Below are 15,655 nucleotides of genomic sequence, written 5' to 3'. Positions count from 1 at the left end.
AGTCCAGACAGGCCAGCTTTGTCTGGACTGTGCCCCCCCAATGCCACCGTGATGCGCCTAAAACACTGCCACGACGCCCCCTTCCGCCCCGTGAATACCTCTGACTGTCAATCGGGCAGAGGTGTTCACACATGTGAGATGCCATCGCATCTCACTGTGTGCGCACGCGCAGTGCGGCATCTGCACGTGCGCATAGTGCAGAGGGCATCAGCATGCAAACGCTGCTGCAGCAAACGCTGGCCTGGGGCTGGTTGGAGGCATTTTGGTTGGAGGCCATGCTGCAGGGAATTTCTCTATGGTCCTCCATCCCAGGCTGTCAATGCCCATTGCTGGTTTCCCCAAAATCAGGGGGGCCCCACATTGGGGTCCTCCCTGGTCTCTAACGTGCCAGTACTGGTTACAAATCGGGGGGACCCTTGCGGTTCTCCAAGTGCTTTGGTAGCCAAGCCATGCTTTGTCCTGTATTTCACTATACAAAATTGTAGAGAAAAAAATGGTTTATTGAAAAAAAAATGTCTAAACGAAAATACAAATGTTTTAATATGTGTGTGTGTGTGTGTGTGTGTGTGTGTGTGTGTGTGTGTGTTTTTAAATATGTATAAATAAGCAGACATTGTCCACCTACTTAAATTACATCACAAGGAAAGAAGTTGGCTGATCTACTGAAAAAGTTGGGTGGTTGGCTGGTCTGATGAAAAAGAGTTGGTTAGGTGTATGGAGTACCGTTTTATACCACCTTTCCACTAGCTTAAAAAACCCAGGGTTTTGCATGGGAGCGCGCATCGACCCGTTTTTTGGGTAGTAGGAACATCTACCTCACAAAAAAACCCGGGTAAAAAACAAACAAACCTGGGTCGGACCCGGGAATGACCCGGGTAAGGGTGCAGTGTTAACCAGGTCATCCGACCTGGGACACATTTACAGCATGCCTTGAGCCCATACCTCTTTAACCGCAGTGTGCACCAACTTAGAGTCTTCTTTCTTTTTGTCTTTGTGTTGTGCCCATATCAACCAATCAGATTCTAGCTATTACCTCTCTATATCATCCTATAAAATAATGGACAGAATTTGATTGGTTGCTATGGGCAATACTACCACTTGTCTGTTTTAGAAGTTTAGCAAATCTACCCCTTGGACTGAATGTTGCCCCACTCGCTCATCTCAAGAATACCACAATTTTACAAGCATTACAAACCTTGCATGCTGTTCCTACTGAATTTAAAAAAAACAACAAGATATCCCCTGGCGCTAATTAAAAGTTTCATTATTTTACAAAGAATATAGTGGAGCATGGTTACATTATATTGCTGAAAAAGATCAGAATAAGATAAATGTCTTTGTGTTAATATGTCTGTGATTACTGCTATGTGTAAAATATTATGCTTTGAATAACAAATTTTTATCTACAGATGGGTCCTCCGTTATCTTGGCTGTGTCTGCGCCTAGACGGAGGTTTAGTCACGCCTAGGCGATAGCTTAGGTGCTGAGTTTAATCACGGACAGGCGCGTTGAGGCACAATTACATACTCAGCATGCAATACACATCTCCACCACTGGGTGGCTAATGCTCCACTGATCCAGTACTTTAGGTTGAATAGCGGGGGATTGATCTACAGTATAAGCTCTGGCAAATGGTCAGTGATGACTGTAATGTTAATATACAGTCCTGTACTGCATACTGTACACACAGATGGTGACCAATGGTCAGACGGAGAGAGTAAAAAAATAATAATAGTTTATACAGACGCAAATGAACATGTTAAAACACTTGTGTATGCAGATGCAACTAATGTGTGAGAGGAATAATGTAGCTCATTGACTTTTAAGTATGTACAGTATACTAAATACCGTGTTTTGCAATATGAGTGTCTGAGTCCCCTAACGGCATAAACGAACACCAATGGAAAGGAATCGCTGCTTGCCTTACTTTTACACATGAACTTGTGTATCTTCTATGCAGCGACGTGGGCAAGCGGTGAAGGCTCCCGTCTCCCACGCTGAGAGTCCCGGGTTGGATTCCCAAAGTACCAATCTATATTTTTTTTCCCCCTGACATTCACTTTATTAATTTTTTTTCTCTTTGTAATCCATTGCAATACATTCAGTGGAAGGAGGCACACAGGTTTCACATAAATCAGGGTACATCTGCATGAGCATCTGATTCTGCTATCTAAAATACACAGAGGTAATGAGCACCCGTAGGCATACCAATAAATATAAATGAGTGTATCCTGACGCAATTAACTGTTCGAGCAACACAGTAGTGTAGATCATCGGCGATAGAGAATCTGTGTTGTACAGTACTTTATGAGAAGGGATCACTGCTACTGTACCATTTACACACCTATCAATGCGACTGCAGTTCTCTATGTGATTTTCATATACAGTATACTGTAAAAATGTGTTGCACATTTATTGTAACCTGACCTCCCTCCCTGTCTATTGTATGAAGTTGTGTCTGCACTTCTTATCAGCTCTTTATTAACTTACTGTCTACATTAGTACTGTGTTGCCAATTTATTGTAACCTGACCTCCCTGTCTGTGAAATGAGAAGGGGGAAGCGGAATGGGGGTGGGGGGAGGTGTTGGCTAAATACCATGTCATGCAGAAAGTATTCATTCTATCATCTGCTGAAACGTCCAATATGAGTGTCCAAGTCCCCTACACAAAAACCAATGTGAAGGGATCACTGCTTACAGTACATTTACACATGAGCTAGTCCAGTTGTCATGAGCCGTCGTGTCCGAGGGGTGAGGTGTGCTGCTTGCCATGCTAAGAGTCCCAGGTTTGATTCCCACAGTGTGAATACATGTTTGTTTTTTTCTGACACTTTACTTTTTTTTTTTTTTAATCTATAGTAACATACCATCACATTTTGACAACTTGCTATGAGTTCGAGTCCGGTGTACTGTAAAGTGCATAGAGCTCCCCTAGCCCTATCGCCCCTGTGTATTTTAGCTAGGGGGATTGTGACACTCCTTCAGCATTGCCCTGAAACTTGCAAAACCTGTGCCGTCGCTCGCTCCATAGCTGAGGGCTTCCACGAGGCAAGGAGTCACAGGTGGTAGCCATTTCAATCGAGTTTGCCTTGCTACAGAATTGTATGTGTACCGTACAGTGTATAGAACCTTATCCTCATTGCTGCTGTATATTTTCCAGTAGAAATGCTCCTGCAGCTTTGCCCTGCTTTATGTAAAACTTGTGGGCATACATCTATTGAATATGAAAGTATAGTACAGTACGATAGATACAAAAATAAAAATAATAATAAAGTGTCTGGAAGAAACTAACATGCATTCGTACTTTAGGAATTGAACCCGGAACTCTAAGCATGGGAAGCGGAACACTTCACCACTCGGACACATCGCTACCGACAGATGAATAAGCTTATTGGTTTTGATTATGCCGTAATGGCTATGGGATTAGGACGCTAACATATAATATTCCTAACATCAATAGGCCTCAATGTATTTGTAACACGCCCATTTGCGTCTGTGTACACTACTGGTTTTATTTGTTGATTTGTACGCGGGACTTGGACGCTCACATATTCCACAGAGCTGCATGTTACAGCATCAGCGTCCTGATATGATTATGTTAGTGAGGACAGAGCTGCATGTTACAGCAGCAGCGTTATGATATGATTATGTTAGTGATGACAAAGCTGCATGTTACAGCATCAGCATCATGATATGATTATGTTAGTGAGGACAGAGATGCATGTTACAGCATCAGTGTCATGATATGATTATGTTAGTGAGGACAGAGCTGCATGTTACAGCATCAGCATCATGATATGATTATGTTAGTGAGGACAGAGCTGCATGTTACAGCATCAGCGTCATGATATGATTATGTTAGTGAGGACAGAGCTGCATGTTACAGCGTCAGCATCATGATATGATTATGTTAGTGAGGACAGAGCTGCATGTTACAGCAGCAGCAGCGCCATGATATGATTATGTTAGTGAGGACAGAGCTGCATATTACAGCATCAGCGTCCTGATATGATTATGTTAGTGAGGACAAAGCTGCATGTTACAGCATCAGCGTCCTGATAGGATTATGTTAGTGAGGACAGAGCTGCATGTTACAGCATCAGCGTCCTGATATGATTATGTTAGTGAGGACAGAGCTGCATGTTACAGCAGCAGCGTTATGATATGATTATGTTAGTGAGGACAAAACTGCATGTTACAGCATCAGCGTCCTGATATGATTATGTTAGTGATGACAAAGCTGCATGTTACAGCATCAGCGTCATGATATGATTATGTTAGTGAGGACAGAGCTGCATGATACAGCAGCAGCGTTATGATATGATTATGTTAGTGAGGACAGAGTTGCATGTTACAGCATCAGCGTCATGATATGATTATGTTAGTAAGGACAGAGCTGCATGATACAGCAGCAGCGTTATGATGTGATTATGTTAGTGAGGACAGGGCTGCATGTTACAGCATCAGCATCATGATATGATTATGTTAGTGATGACAAAGCTGCATGTTACAGCATCAGCGTCATGATATGATTATGTTAGTGAGGACAGAGCTGCATGATACAGCAGCAGCGTTATGATATGATTATGTTAGTGGGGACAGAGCTGCATGATACAGCAGCAGCGTTATGATGTGATTATGTTAGTGAGGACAGAACTGCATGTTACAGCAGCAGCGTTTTGATATGATTAGGTTAGTGAGAACAGGGCTTCATGTTACAGCATCAGCATCATGATATGATTATGTTAGTGAGGACAGAACTGCATGTTGCAGCAGCAGCGTTTTGATATGATTATGTTAGTGAGGACAGGGCTTCATGTTACAGCGGGATCCGAACCCCCCCCCCCCCGAACTTCACCCATTTTACACGGTTCCGAGGCAGCCTCGGATCTTCCCACCTTGCTCGGTTAACCAGAACGCGCCCGAACGTCATCATCCCGCTGTCGGATTCTCGCGAGATTCGTATTCTATATAAGGAGCTGCGCGTCGCCGCCATTTTCACTCGTGCATTGGAGATTGAACGGAGAGGACGTGGCAGCGTTCTCTCCCTGAAAAGCTCCGTAATCTGTACTCAGTGTGCTGCAAATATCTGTGCTCAGTGTGCTGCAAATAATCTGTGCTCAGTGTGCTGAAAATATCTACGTTCTCTGCCTGAAAACGCTCCATATCTGTGCTCAGTGTGCTGCAAATATCTGATCAGTGTGCTGCATTGTGGGGACTGGGGACCACCAGTATAAGTATATACATGATGTGGCCATTCACTGGTACCTGGTGACAGAACGTATACTGGATTCCCCCACAATGTAACTTTATATCTGTCATCTACATACATGATGTGGTCATTCACTGGTACCTGGTGACCGAACGTATACTGGATTCCCCCACAATGTAACTTCATATCTGTCACCTATATACATGATGTTGTCATTCACTGGTACCTGGTGACAGAACGTATTCTGGATTCCCTCACAATGTAACTTTATATCTGTCACCTATATACATGATGTGGCAATTCACTGGTACCTGGTTACAGGACGTATACTGGATTCCCCCATAATGTAACTTTATATCTGTCACCTATATACATGATGTGGTCATTCACTGGTACCTGGTGACAGAACATATACTGGATTCCCTCACAATGTAACTTTATATCTGTCACCTATATACATGATGTGGTCATTCACTGGTACCTGGTGACAGAACGTATACTGGATTCCCCCACAATGTAACTTTATATCTGTCACCTATATACATGATGTGGTCATTGACTGGTACCTGGTGACAGAACGTATTCTGGATTCCCTCACAATGTAAATTTATATCTGTCACCTATATACATGATGTGGCCATTCACTGGTACCTGGTGACAGAACGTATACTGGATTCCCCCACAATGTAACTTTATATCTGTTATCTATATATATGAATGTGGTAATTCACTGGTACCTGGTGACAGAACGTATTCTGGATTCCCCCACAATGTAACTTTATATCTATCACCTATGATGTGGCCATTCACTGGTACCTGGTGACAGAACGTATACTGGATTCCCCCACAATGTAACTTTATATCTGTCACCTATATACATGATGTGGTCATTCACTGGTACCTGGTGACAGAACGTATACTGGATTCCCTCACAATGTAACTTTATATGTGTCACCTATATACATGATGTGGCCATTCACTGGTACCTGGTGACAGAACGTATACTGGATTCCCCCACAATGTAACTTTATATCTGTCATCTATATAATAATTATAGTAGTATAGTAGGCCATTGCTGTATCTTGCAGCTCTGTGTCACTGCAAGTATCCATTCCATATCTGTGCGGCATTTTTATGAGCAGTATATATAGTATTACAGTGCAGCATTTTGGGGACTAACAGTATATAGTTGTACAGTAGGCCGTTGCTGTATCTTGCAGCTCTGTGTCACTGCAAGTATCCATTCCATATCTGTGCGGAATTTTTGTGAGCAGTATATATAGTATTACAGTGCAGCATTTTGGTGACCCAACAGTATATAGTTGTGTACAGTAGGCCATTGCTGTATCTTGCAGCTCTGTGTCACTGCAAGTATCCATCCATTCCATTTTCTTCCAGTGATTTGGACCAATAATACCATTGATTAGAACGAATAATTCCAGTGATTTTGTCATTTTCTTCCAGTGATTTGGACCAATAATACCATTGATTAGAACGAATAATTCCAGTGATTTTGTCATTTTCTTCCAGTGATTTGGACCAATAATACCATTGATTAGAACGAATAATTTCAGTGATTTTGTCATTTTCTTCCAGTGATTTGGACCAATAATACCATTGAGTAGAACAAATAATTCCTGTGATATTGAGGTGTTTGTGTCGTTAGCTTAGCCGTCCAGCGACCACAGTGCACCTCTTTTTCTCTTTTCTTTGCATCATGTGCTGTTTGGGGCCAATTTTTTTAAGTGCCATCCTGTCTGACACTGCAGTGCCACTCCTAGATGGGCCAGGTGTTTATGCCGCCCTCTTGGGTCGCTTTGCTTAGTCATCCAGCGACCTTGGTGCAAATTTTAGGGCTAAAAATCGTATTGTGAGGTGTGAGGTGTTCAGAATAAACTGGAAATGAGTGGAAATTGTGGTTATTGAGGTTAATAATACTATAGGATCAAAATGACCCCCAAATTCTATGATTTAAGCTGTTTTTGAAAAAAAAAACCACCCGAATCCAAAACACACCCGAATCCGACAAAAAAATTTCAGGGAGGTTTTGCCAAAATGCATCCGAATCCAAAACACGGCCGCGGAACCGAATCCAAAACCAAAACCCGAAAAATGTCCGGTGCACATCTCTAGTGAGGACAGGGCTGCATGTTACAGCATCATGATATGATTAGATTAGCTGAAGGCTGCATAAGCCTGAGGCCATATAATAGCCCAACTTTTTGTGATTGGTTGTGTGATGACTAAGCAGTTGCTAGGCAGATCATATTTTCCGGTGGGTTTTTTCCTATAGGATCAGAGGGTTGTCAGTCAGGCTGTAAGGGGTTGGTCTCAGGAGAGTATATAGGGCAGGGTCATGTGCCTCATACTTCCTCTTGCCATTTCTTATTGTATGGCCCAGGAAGGCTGAGTATACTGCTCAATTGTGTTCTTATATATTGTTTGTTTTTTCAGATATTGTTTTCCATTTGCTGCCCCCCCCCCTTGTTTCTCCTACTTTCCTCATTGTTCTGTTGGGTCCTCGTTTGCTCTGTGCCCCTCCATGCCGCATCCACGCCGCTCCGCTCCCCCATCCCGTCGCCTCATGGAGGCTGTGGACACCCCTCGCGCCCGCTCCCGCAGTGTGGCCCCTCGGTGGTTGCTTCCGGCGGCAGCAGTTTCTCGGCAGGGCCAGGCCGCTGCGGCCCGCGCCCCTGCTAGTAAGGACCGTGCGGCCGGCGGCCGCTCTGCTAGTGCTGCTGAGGTGCGCGGCTCAGCCGGGCCACGGTCGCGGGCGTCCCCGGCGCCCGCTGCGCGCCGGGTGGCTCCTTCACCCGGCGCGTTGGTCGGCACCGCATCTCCCCTTCTCTCCCCGCCGGCGGCTCCACATGGCGGCGCGGGCGCCCACGTGGTACCCGGCGTCCGCCTCCGTACCGCGGTGGGGGAGGGGGAGCATATAATCCAGAGGGGGGTGATTGGTGTATGGCCGCACGGTGCTCTTGGGCCCTCCAATGCACAGGTCGGGACGGATGCGGTGGGGCCCCTCCCTGCGGGGGGGGGGGGGCGTTTTCCCCCGCTTATAGTATTGGGGATGGGGTGGTGGGGACTGGCCTAGGGGTTTTCCGAGGAACGGGTGTGACTGGGGCCGGGGATCTTGCAGCGGGAGCCTTGATACTTGGCCCCTCGTTACACGTGCCGCATCTTCCCGCGCTGGCGTCCCCGGGCATCGGGCTCCAGGCTCCTCCCCCCGGCACGGTGGGTGCGGTGCAGCTTGTGGCTACGCAGTCGTCGGTTGCTGCGGCTTTCCAACTATCTGGCCCTCCGCTGGCGATAGCCGCGCCTCAGGGTTTTGCTGGGGGTAATTTTTCCCTGGCGGCCTTCCCTGGCCGCTTGCGCAGGCGTTTCCCGCGTCGTCTGGAGCGCCTTTCCTGGGGCTCACGATGCCGTCCTCGCCGCACTTTTCTCCGTACTTTGCTGGCTCGGCCTTTGGGGTCCAACCCACTTGGTCGGTCAGCGGCCCCCGGGTTGCGGTACCCCCCCCCCCCCGACCTTTGCGGGCTCGTATGCTGGGTCCTCCTCGGCTGGGGCGGACCCGTTGGCCCACTTTTGGCAGCCGCCCCCGCTCCCTCTCCGTTCCATGCGGGGTCGTCCGGATTTCCCGGGGCGGTCGGTCACCTTCCACCTCCCGTGTGGCGTCCTGCCTACACCGTGGGTGGCGCGGCGGGGGTCGGATATGCCTTCCCCCACTCCGTTTCGGCACCCTCCATAAGAGGTCCCCTCCCGCCTCTTCCCACAGGCCCCCATACGTCGGTCGACGGTGCTTTGCCCCCCCTCCCGCCTGTTACCCCCATTTTAGTTGATGCGCTGGTTTCTCCGGCGCCTGTTGTCCCTTCTGTTTCCTCCTCACAGGTGCTACATGGATCCGGGTCTTCATCGCGGAGGGGCATGAGGTCGGAGAGGGCCGCGGCCGCGGCATTGGCGGGTACCGTTCCGCCGCCGGAGTCGGGTGTAACGGGCGAGGCTGTTCCGGGTTCCTCGGGCACTGGTGAGCACGCTATTATTTCCCATTGTTCTTCTAGCTCTTCTTCCACCTCTACTAGCAGTGTTTCTTCAGGTTCTCCGCGGCGCCCGCGTAAGCTGGCTAGACTTATCGCGCGGCGCGTGGCTAAGGAATCGCGAAAGGCGACAGCGCCGGCGGTTCCCTCTGACCCCCCAACACGGCCGTTACTCGGGGGGTGCGCAAGAGGATGCGGGAAAAAATTAGGAAGGGGAAGTATGTTGACATCTTCACCCTTACGGATGAGATGCGGCAGGCTTTCGAGGCAGCTAAGAAGCCGGGGGGCATGGGTGAGAGTGCGTTCCGTAATTTTCACCAGTGGTTGCGGGGTTTCTTGGTTTTTACGGCTTGCTACACCGAATCGCGGCCCGCAGAGTATCCCAATTTGGTCAAATATTTATTTTTGGTGCATGACATGTACTTAAAAAAATCCAAGGGTTTCGCTTGGCAGGATTACGACGAGAAATTCCGTCGTAATCAGGATGGCAACCCCATTCTGCCCGCAGGGTTTAAGGATGTCGAAGTGTGGTTGGAAGTTACCCAACAGGTCAAGCCCTCCACGGACACTGCGGTCAAGAAGCCCGCGGCAACCGTGGTGTCGGTTTCCCGGTCATCAGGGAAGGGCAAGTGTTTTGCCTACAACGAAGGGAAATGCACTAGGGGCGTTAATTGTCGTTTTCGCCACTCCTGTAAGTTGTGCGGGGCCGGTCACCAGGCCAAAGACTGCTCCTCGGCAGCGAGCGGTAAGCCCTCCGCCCCAGCCGAGGCCGGTGGAGTTGGTAAATAAGGCCCCCTCCCCTATTCTAGTGCCCGAATTGCGTCGCTGGCTTCGTTTATACCCCGACAGGTTGGCGGCATTGTTCCTTTTAGAGGGTTTTCAGCATGGTTTTCGCCTGCCCATTTCGGATTCGGTGCACGTGGTGGCGCGCCAGAATTTGAAGTCGGCTCGCGAACACCCGCATGAGGTCCGGCGGAAAGTAGACGCGGAGATCAGCTTGGGGCGCATGTGTGGGCCCTACATTTTTCCTCCTCTTCCCTCCTTGTGTGTCTCCCCCATGGGGGTGGTGCCCAAGAAGGTCCCGGGTAAGTTCCGCTTGATACAGCACTTGTCGCATCCTCCTGGCGTTTCGGTTAATGACTCCATTCCCGAGGCCGTGTGCAGGGTGCGTTATCAGTCTTTTGATGACGCTCTGCGCTTGGTACGGGACTGTGGTCCAGGGGCCCTGTTGGCAAAATTGGACGTGGAATCGGCTTTTCGGCTCCTGCCCCTCCACCCGGATTCCCTGCGTTTCCTGGGTATCAAATTGGGGGACGAGTTTTACGTGGATCGGTGTCTCCCCATGGGCTGTTCGGTCTCCTGTGCCTATTTTGAGAGATTTAGCACATTTTTGCACTGGTGCGTCCAAGCCTCCTCCGGGCAACCCGGGGTGGCCCATTACCTGGACGATTTTCTCTTTATGGGCCCAGGGGGAAGTTTGGTCTGTGGCGATATCCTGGCGGTGGCTAGGTCCTTGTTCGACAGCTTGGGAGTTCCCATAGCGCAGGACAAGTGTGAGGGTCCCTGCAGTTGCCTTAGCTATTTGGGAATCGAAATTGACACGGTGGCGGGTTGTTGTCGCCTCCCCGATGACAAAGTGCGGAAGCTGTTGGGCTTAATTCACGATTGTTTAGGCAAGCGCAGGGTTCGGCTTAAGCAGGTACAGTCTTTGCTGGGTTCTTTCAACTTTGCAAGTCGGTTTATCCCCATGGGGAGGGTTTTCTGTCGCAAACTTAAACGGGCCACGGCGGGGACGGTCCGGCAGCATCACACCGTATACCTTTCCCGTGAGATCAGGGATGATTTGCGGATTTGGGTTTCTTTCCTGGTATCCTTCAACAGGGAGGTGTTGTGGCCTCCTCCTTGTTGTTCCAACAGTTTGATCCAGTTGTTCACGGATGCTTCGGGTAGTCAGGGCTTTGGGGCGTTTTTTGCCGGGGCATGGTGTGCTGCTGCTTGGCCGTCCTCTTGGGTGACACGGGGTTTCACCAAGAATCTCCTGTTGCTGGAGTTGTTCCCGATCATAGTTGCCCTTGAGTTGTGGGCCGGTCAGTTCTCGAATCGGGACATTTCGTTCCGTTGCGACAACTTGGGGGTGGTGCACGCTATCAATAACCAGCGTTCGTCCTCTCCACAGGCTTTGCGGCTGTTGCGTCATATGGTGTTAGTTTGCTTGCGGCGCAATATTAATTTCAGGGCCCGTCACGTTCCCGGTGCCGACAACAGAATTGCGGATGCGTTGTCTCGGTTCCAGTTTGATAGATTCCGGGCGTTGGTTCCGGGAGCGGCGGCGGAGGGTTTACCGTGCCCGCCTTCTGTCTGGCAGATTGTCGAGTTGGGTTAGCTGCTCTGGCCAGGTGTGCGTTGGCTCCTTCCACGCTCAGGGCGTATGATGCGGCCTGGCGTGATTGGTCGGCCTTTCAAAGTAGGTACGATGTGACAGGTGAGTCCCCGGCTGACGTTTTGCTGGTCTTTGTTTGGGAACATTATCAGAGGGGTAGGTCAAAGGCGGCCATGTCTGCTGCCCTTGCGGGCATTGCTTTTCACTCTCGGCTCCGCGGGATGACGGACCCCACCGGGTCTTTTGTCCTTTCCAGAGCGCTTAAAGGATGGGCTAGGATGCGTCCGGCGCCCGCGGACTCCCATAGACCCGTGACGTTGCAGCTTCTAACGGAGTTGCTGCGTGTGCTGCCTCAAATTGCGATCTCGGAGTTCGAGGTGGCTCTATTTAGATGTGCTTTTGCGCTAGCTTTCTTTGGGGCTTTCCGGGTGAGCGAGTTAGTGGCGTGCAGTAAGGCATCTCGTGACTCCGGTATGCTTTACGGGAATGTGCGCCTGCAGGATGGCCTGTTGCTCTGTAGGATTGTGCGGTCCAAGACAGATCAAACAGGTCGGGGTCGCTGGGTGTCCTTGGAGGCCCGGGAGGAAGCGAGTGTGTGCCCGCTGAGGTTGGCACAGGAGTATCTCCGGTTGAGGCCTTCAGGGGGCGACCAGTTGCTGGTGCACGCGCACGCTGGCCCGCTGACGAAGTTTCAATTTGCTGCAGTGTTTAAGAAATGTTTGGAGGCGCTTGGCCTGCGAGGGGCGGACTTCGGTACCCATTCCTTTCGGATTGGGGCGGCTACCCATGCAGCGGCTACGGGCTCATCCCCTGCGGCTATTCGGGAGCTGGGCCGTTGGAAGTCTGCCTCCTATAAGTCTTATGTCCGTTGTGATAAGATGTAGTTGCGCCTGTTGCGCTAACCCAAAAACTTGTTTACTCGTCGGTTTTTGAACGCTTACCGTTCAGGAATCGAGGGTGTGAAGTGAATTTTTAAATATTCCTCCGAGGGGGCCTAATTTCAATTGGCTGTTCTCTTAAGGTCCACGGGAGGTTTTTTGAGTTTTCTCCTTCTCTTGGGTTATTTTGTTTATTGCATTATCTATGTTTTGTATTCAAATTTCTGATGTTAGGGTGTTTTTCTTTTTCAGCTGTCGTTGATTTTGGGGAGCATGTGTGGCTGGTTGGCCATTCTTATGTGTTTTGGGCGGCGAGGCATCCCATGGCTCTTAGGGCGGCTGATGTTTTCGGATCTAGGGAGTTGCGTTGGATAGGTGTCAGGGGCATGCTTTGGGGTGATTTGTTGCAGATCCTTTTTCATCGTGAGCGCAGCTGGGGTCGCCCTAGTTGCATCGTCCTGCATTTAGGTGGCAATGATTTGGGCCGAGTTAAGGGCATAGATTTGATTTTGTCCATTAAGGCGGATTTGGTGGCAATTCGTTGTCACTGGCCAGGAGTCTGTATTGTTTGGTCGGAGATAGTTCCGCATCTTCATTGGCGGGGTGCGGTGCGTTTCTCAACTCTGGAGAAGGCTCGCAAGAAGGTGAATTCGGCGGTGTCTCTGTTCATTAGGGCCATAGGGGGAGTAGCTGTCAGGCATCCTTTACTTGTGCTGCGTAACCGGCAGTTCTACAAGGAGGATGGGGTCCATCTTTCTCCGGACGGAGTGCAGGTTTTCCTGGAAGATGTTTTTGGTCCTTTTCGTTAGGTTTCTTTAGTTTGTTCTTAGTTTGTTCTTCTTGTTTTGTTCGGATGGCGGTGGCGGTTTTGTAAACCTTTGGTGGCGGGAAGTCGCTACCAACCAGCGGTCAAACAGGCATAAGTGGTCATTGTGGGGCACCCTCTTTAGAAGGACGGCAGGTGTGTCCTTCTCTTGCGGTTGGACATTTAGACGTTCCCCTGCGGGAACCGAACGTTTGCCAGAGAAAAGAGTGGTGAGGCCAGCACAATGCGGGTTATGCAGGAAGGAGGCGGGGTCTGGGTACTCCCCTCCTTGGTTTTGGTGGTTTTCATCTAGGTGACTGGAGCTGGTATCTGGTAGCGACTTTTCCTTTGCCATCCTCCAATCTAAATTTAAGTTCACAATCTAAATTAATTCCATTTCAATTACAATTATAGTTTAAAGAGTTGGTCAGCGATCAATAAATATCGTCTGACCTTTAACTCCAGCTACCGTGTCCGTGTCTTTATTTCAGTGTTGTGTCAATTTATTTTAGTGATAAGCTAGCTTAAGAAAGGTTAAGGTAATCACAATAAAGTTATGGGCGCCTTATGTTAGTGAGGACAGGGCTGCATGTTACAGCATCAGCGTCATATGATATGATTATGTTAGTGAGAATAGAGCTGCATAAGGAAGGCAGAAATTTTATGATATGATTATGTTAGTGATAATGTGACATGAGTAGTTCATGATGTATGGAGGTGGATGTTTGGATAGTTACTTAACAATGACAAATAAAACTGAAAAAAAGTAGTAATAATGTGATGTGTAATGCACAATGTGTACATCAGATAAACAACATTTCCATCTCACATGTATTTAAATGCTGACTAAAGTGTAACTTGCCGTATGAAATCTCCTGTTAAAATGAAACAAAGTATTGTTTATTATAGGATTTATTTATTTTGTTATAGCTTAAAAGGTACAGCATAGCTAGTTTGCTGTCTATAGAAGTAAAAAATATGTTTGTGTCATAGTGAATTAATATAGTTGTACACCGTGAGTATTTGAGCTCATAGAAAGGTTGTAGTTTTAATGAAAAATATTTTGCTCATGCTGAGTTAGCAGGGAGCGCTCCGTCATTGCATGCCCTTGGTAAAAGCCGCTATTGCTTGTGTTATAACTTATCCCCAGCGTGACACAAAAGTTATTAAAGACAATAGTCTGGACTATGCAGTGATCTTTAGCAAGCAAGAAAAACAATTTTCAGTGAACTACTCACCACAACTTTTGTAATATGCTTCAAAGTCTTTCGTCTTACAGATTGTGTGTAGCGGCCATTCTCTCATTTCTCCTGGCCACAGAAAGCACAAAGCAAACAGAAAGAAGATGAAATTCTTCATTGTACAGAGTCGTTGCCCTTATCACAACAGCCTTTTAGTTTTTATACTTCCATTTCTGCATGCAACACCTGTTAGAGAGCTAAACTATTCTGCTGCACTGTTCAATGGAGTGGTGAATGAATTGCAGTTAGAATTGAAAAATCATGTATGTAACAGTTTTTAAACTCACATAAGGTTAAGGTGTGGAATGCACAACTACCGTATATATTAGTTCCTCAATCTAGTGTTGTTTCACTTCCCATATAATTACTCTCACTTCCATATTTCTGTGTAAGTTCTTAAAGAACACACTGATACAGAAACACATGCTCTTGATATATACTGATTTAAAACATTTCTTTTGTAGCTGATTCAAAGTTGTTTTGAAACTGGAGCTTATCTATAATGTAGACAGCTCAAATGTCCATCTAGCAGTTGTGCAGTTAGCTGCTAGGGACATGCTGGAAGTAGGTCTTGCCCCCCCCCCCCCCCACCCAGAGGCGTATCTACCCACTGGCCAGGATGGCACTCGCCAGGGGCTCCAGCCGAGGAGGGGCACCTCCTGACGGTGCCACCTGCGGGCAGCGGGTAGATGCACTTTGTAGAGGCAGCACCTTTGTACCCCTTCCCCTGGAATTTCCTCACCCTTCCGAGAACAACCACGGCAGGCAGCAGCAACAATAATTGGCGCTGAGGTCCAGCACGGCACCGCATAACAATTAAGAAAACTCTGCATAAACGACAGCTTCCAGCAGCCCTGGTTTCCGGAGCTCACCGAAGCATGGCATACTTGCCTACCTGACCCTCTCCATGAGGGAGAAAATGCTCTGTTCCTGGACTTTCCTGGTAATGTATGTTTGCCATCACCTGTGGTGAAACACCTTTCTTATCAATTAACTAGCTCACCACAGGTGATGGCAATCATACATTACCAGGATAGTCCAGGAACAGAGCATTTTCTCCCTCATGGAGAAGGTCCGGTAGGCAAGTATGAAGCAAGGACTGCTG

The 15,655-nt window shown here is 48.2% G+C and overlaps 1 protein-coding gene across 2 annotated transcripts in view; it reads right to left on the bottom strand.

Annotated features, from left to right (window-relative positions):
- Nucleotides 1-14,771, bottom strand: part of LY86 (lymphocyte antigen 86) — a 71,494-nt gene extending 56,723 nt beyond the window's left edge. For both annotated transcript variants that reach the window (XM_063923096.1, XM_063923097.1), the window contains exon 1: nt 14,548-14,771. In XM_063923096.1, the coding sequence (XP_063779166.1) occupies nt 14,548-14,668 (121 nt within the window). In that variant the 5' untranslated portion in view covers nt 14,669-14,771. The remainder of the gene's footprint in view (nt 1-14,547) is intronic.
- Between the last annotated feature and the right edge of the window lie 884 nt (nt 14,772-15,655).

Source organism: Pseudophryne corroboree, chromosome 5 (genome assembly GCF_028390025.1).
Source record: "Pseudophryne corroboree isolate aPseCor3 chromosome 5, aPseCor3.hap2, whole genome shotgun sequence".
Taxonomy (NCBI): domain Eukaryota; kingdom Metazoa; phylum Chordata; class Amphibia; order Anura; family Myobatrachidae; genus Pseudophryne; species Pseudophryne corroboree.
This window is presented reverse-complemented; position numbering and strand designations above follow the sequence as displayed.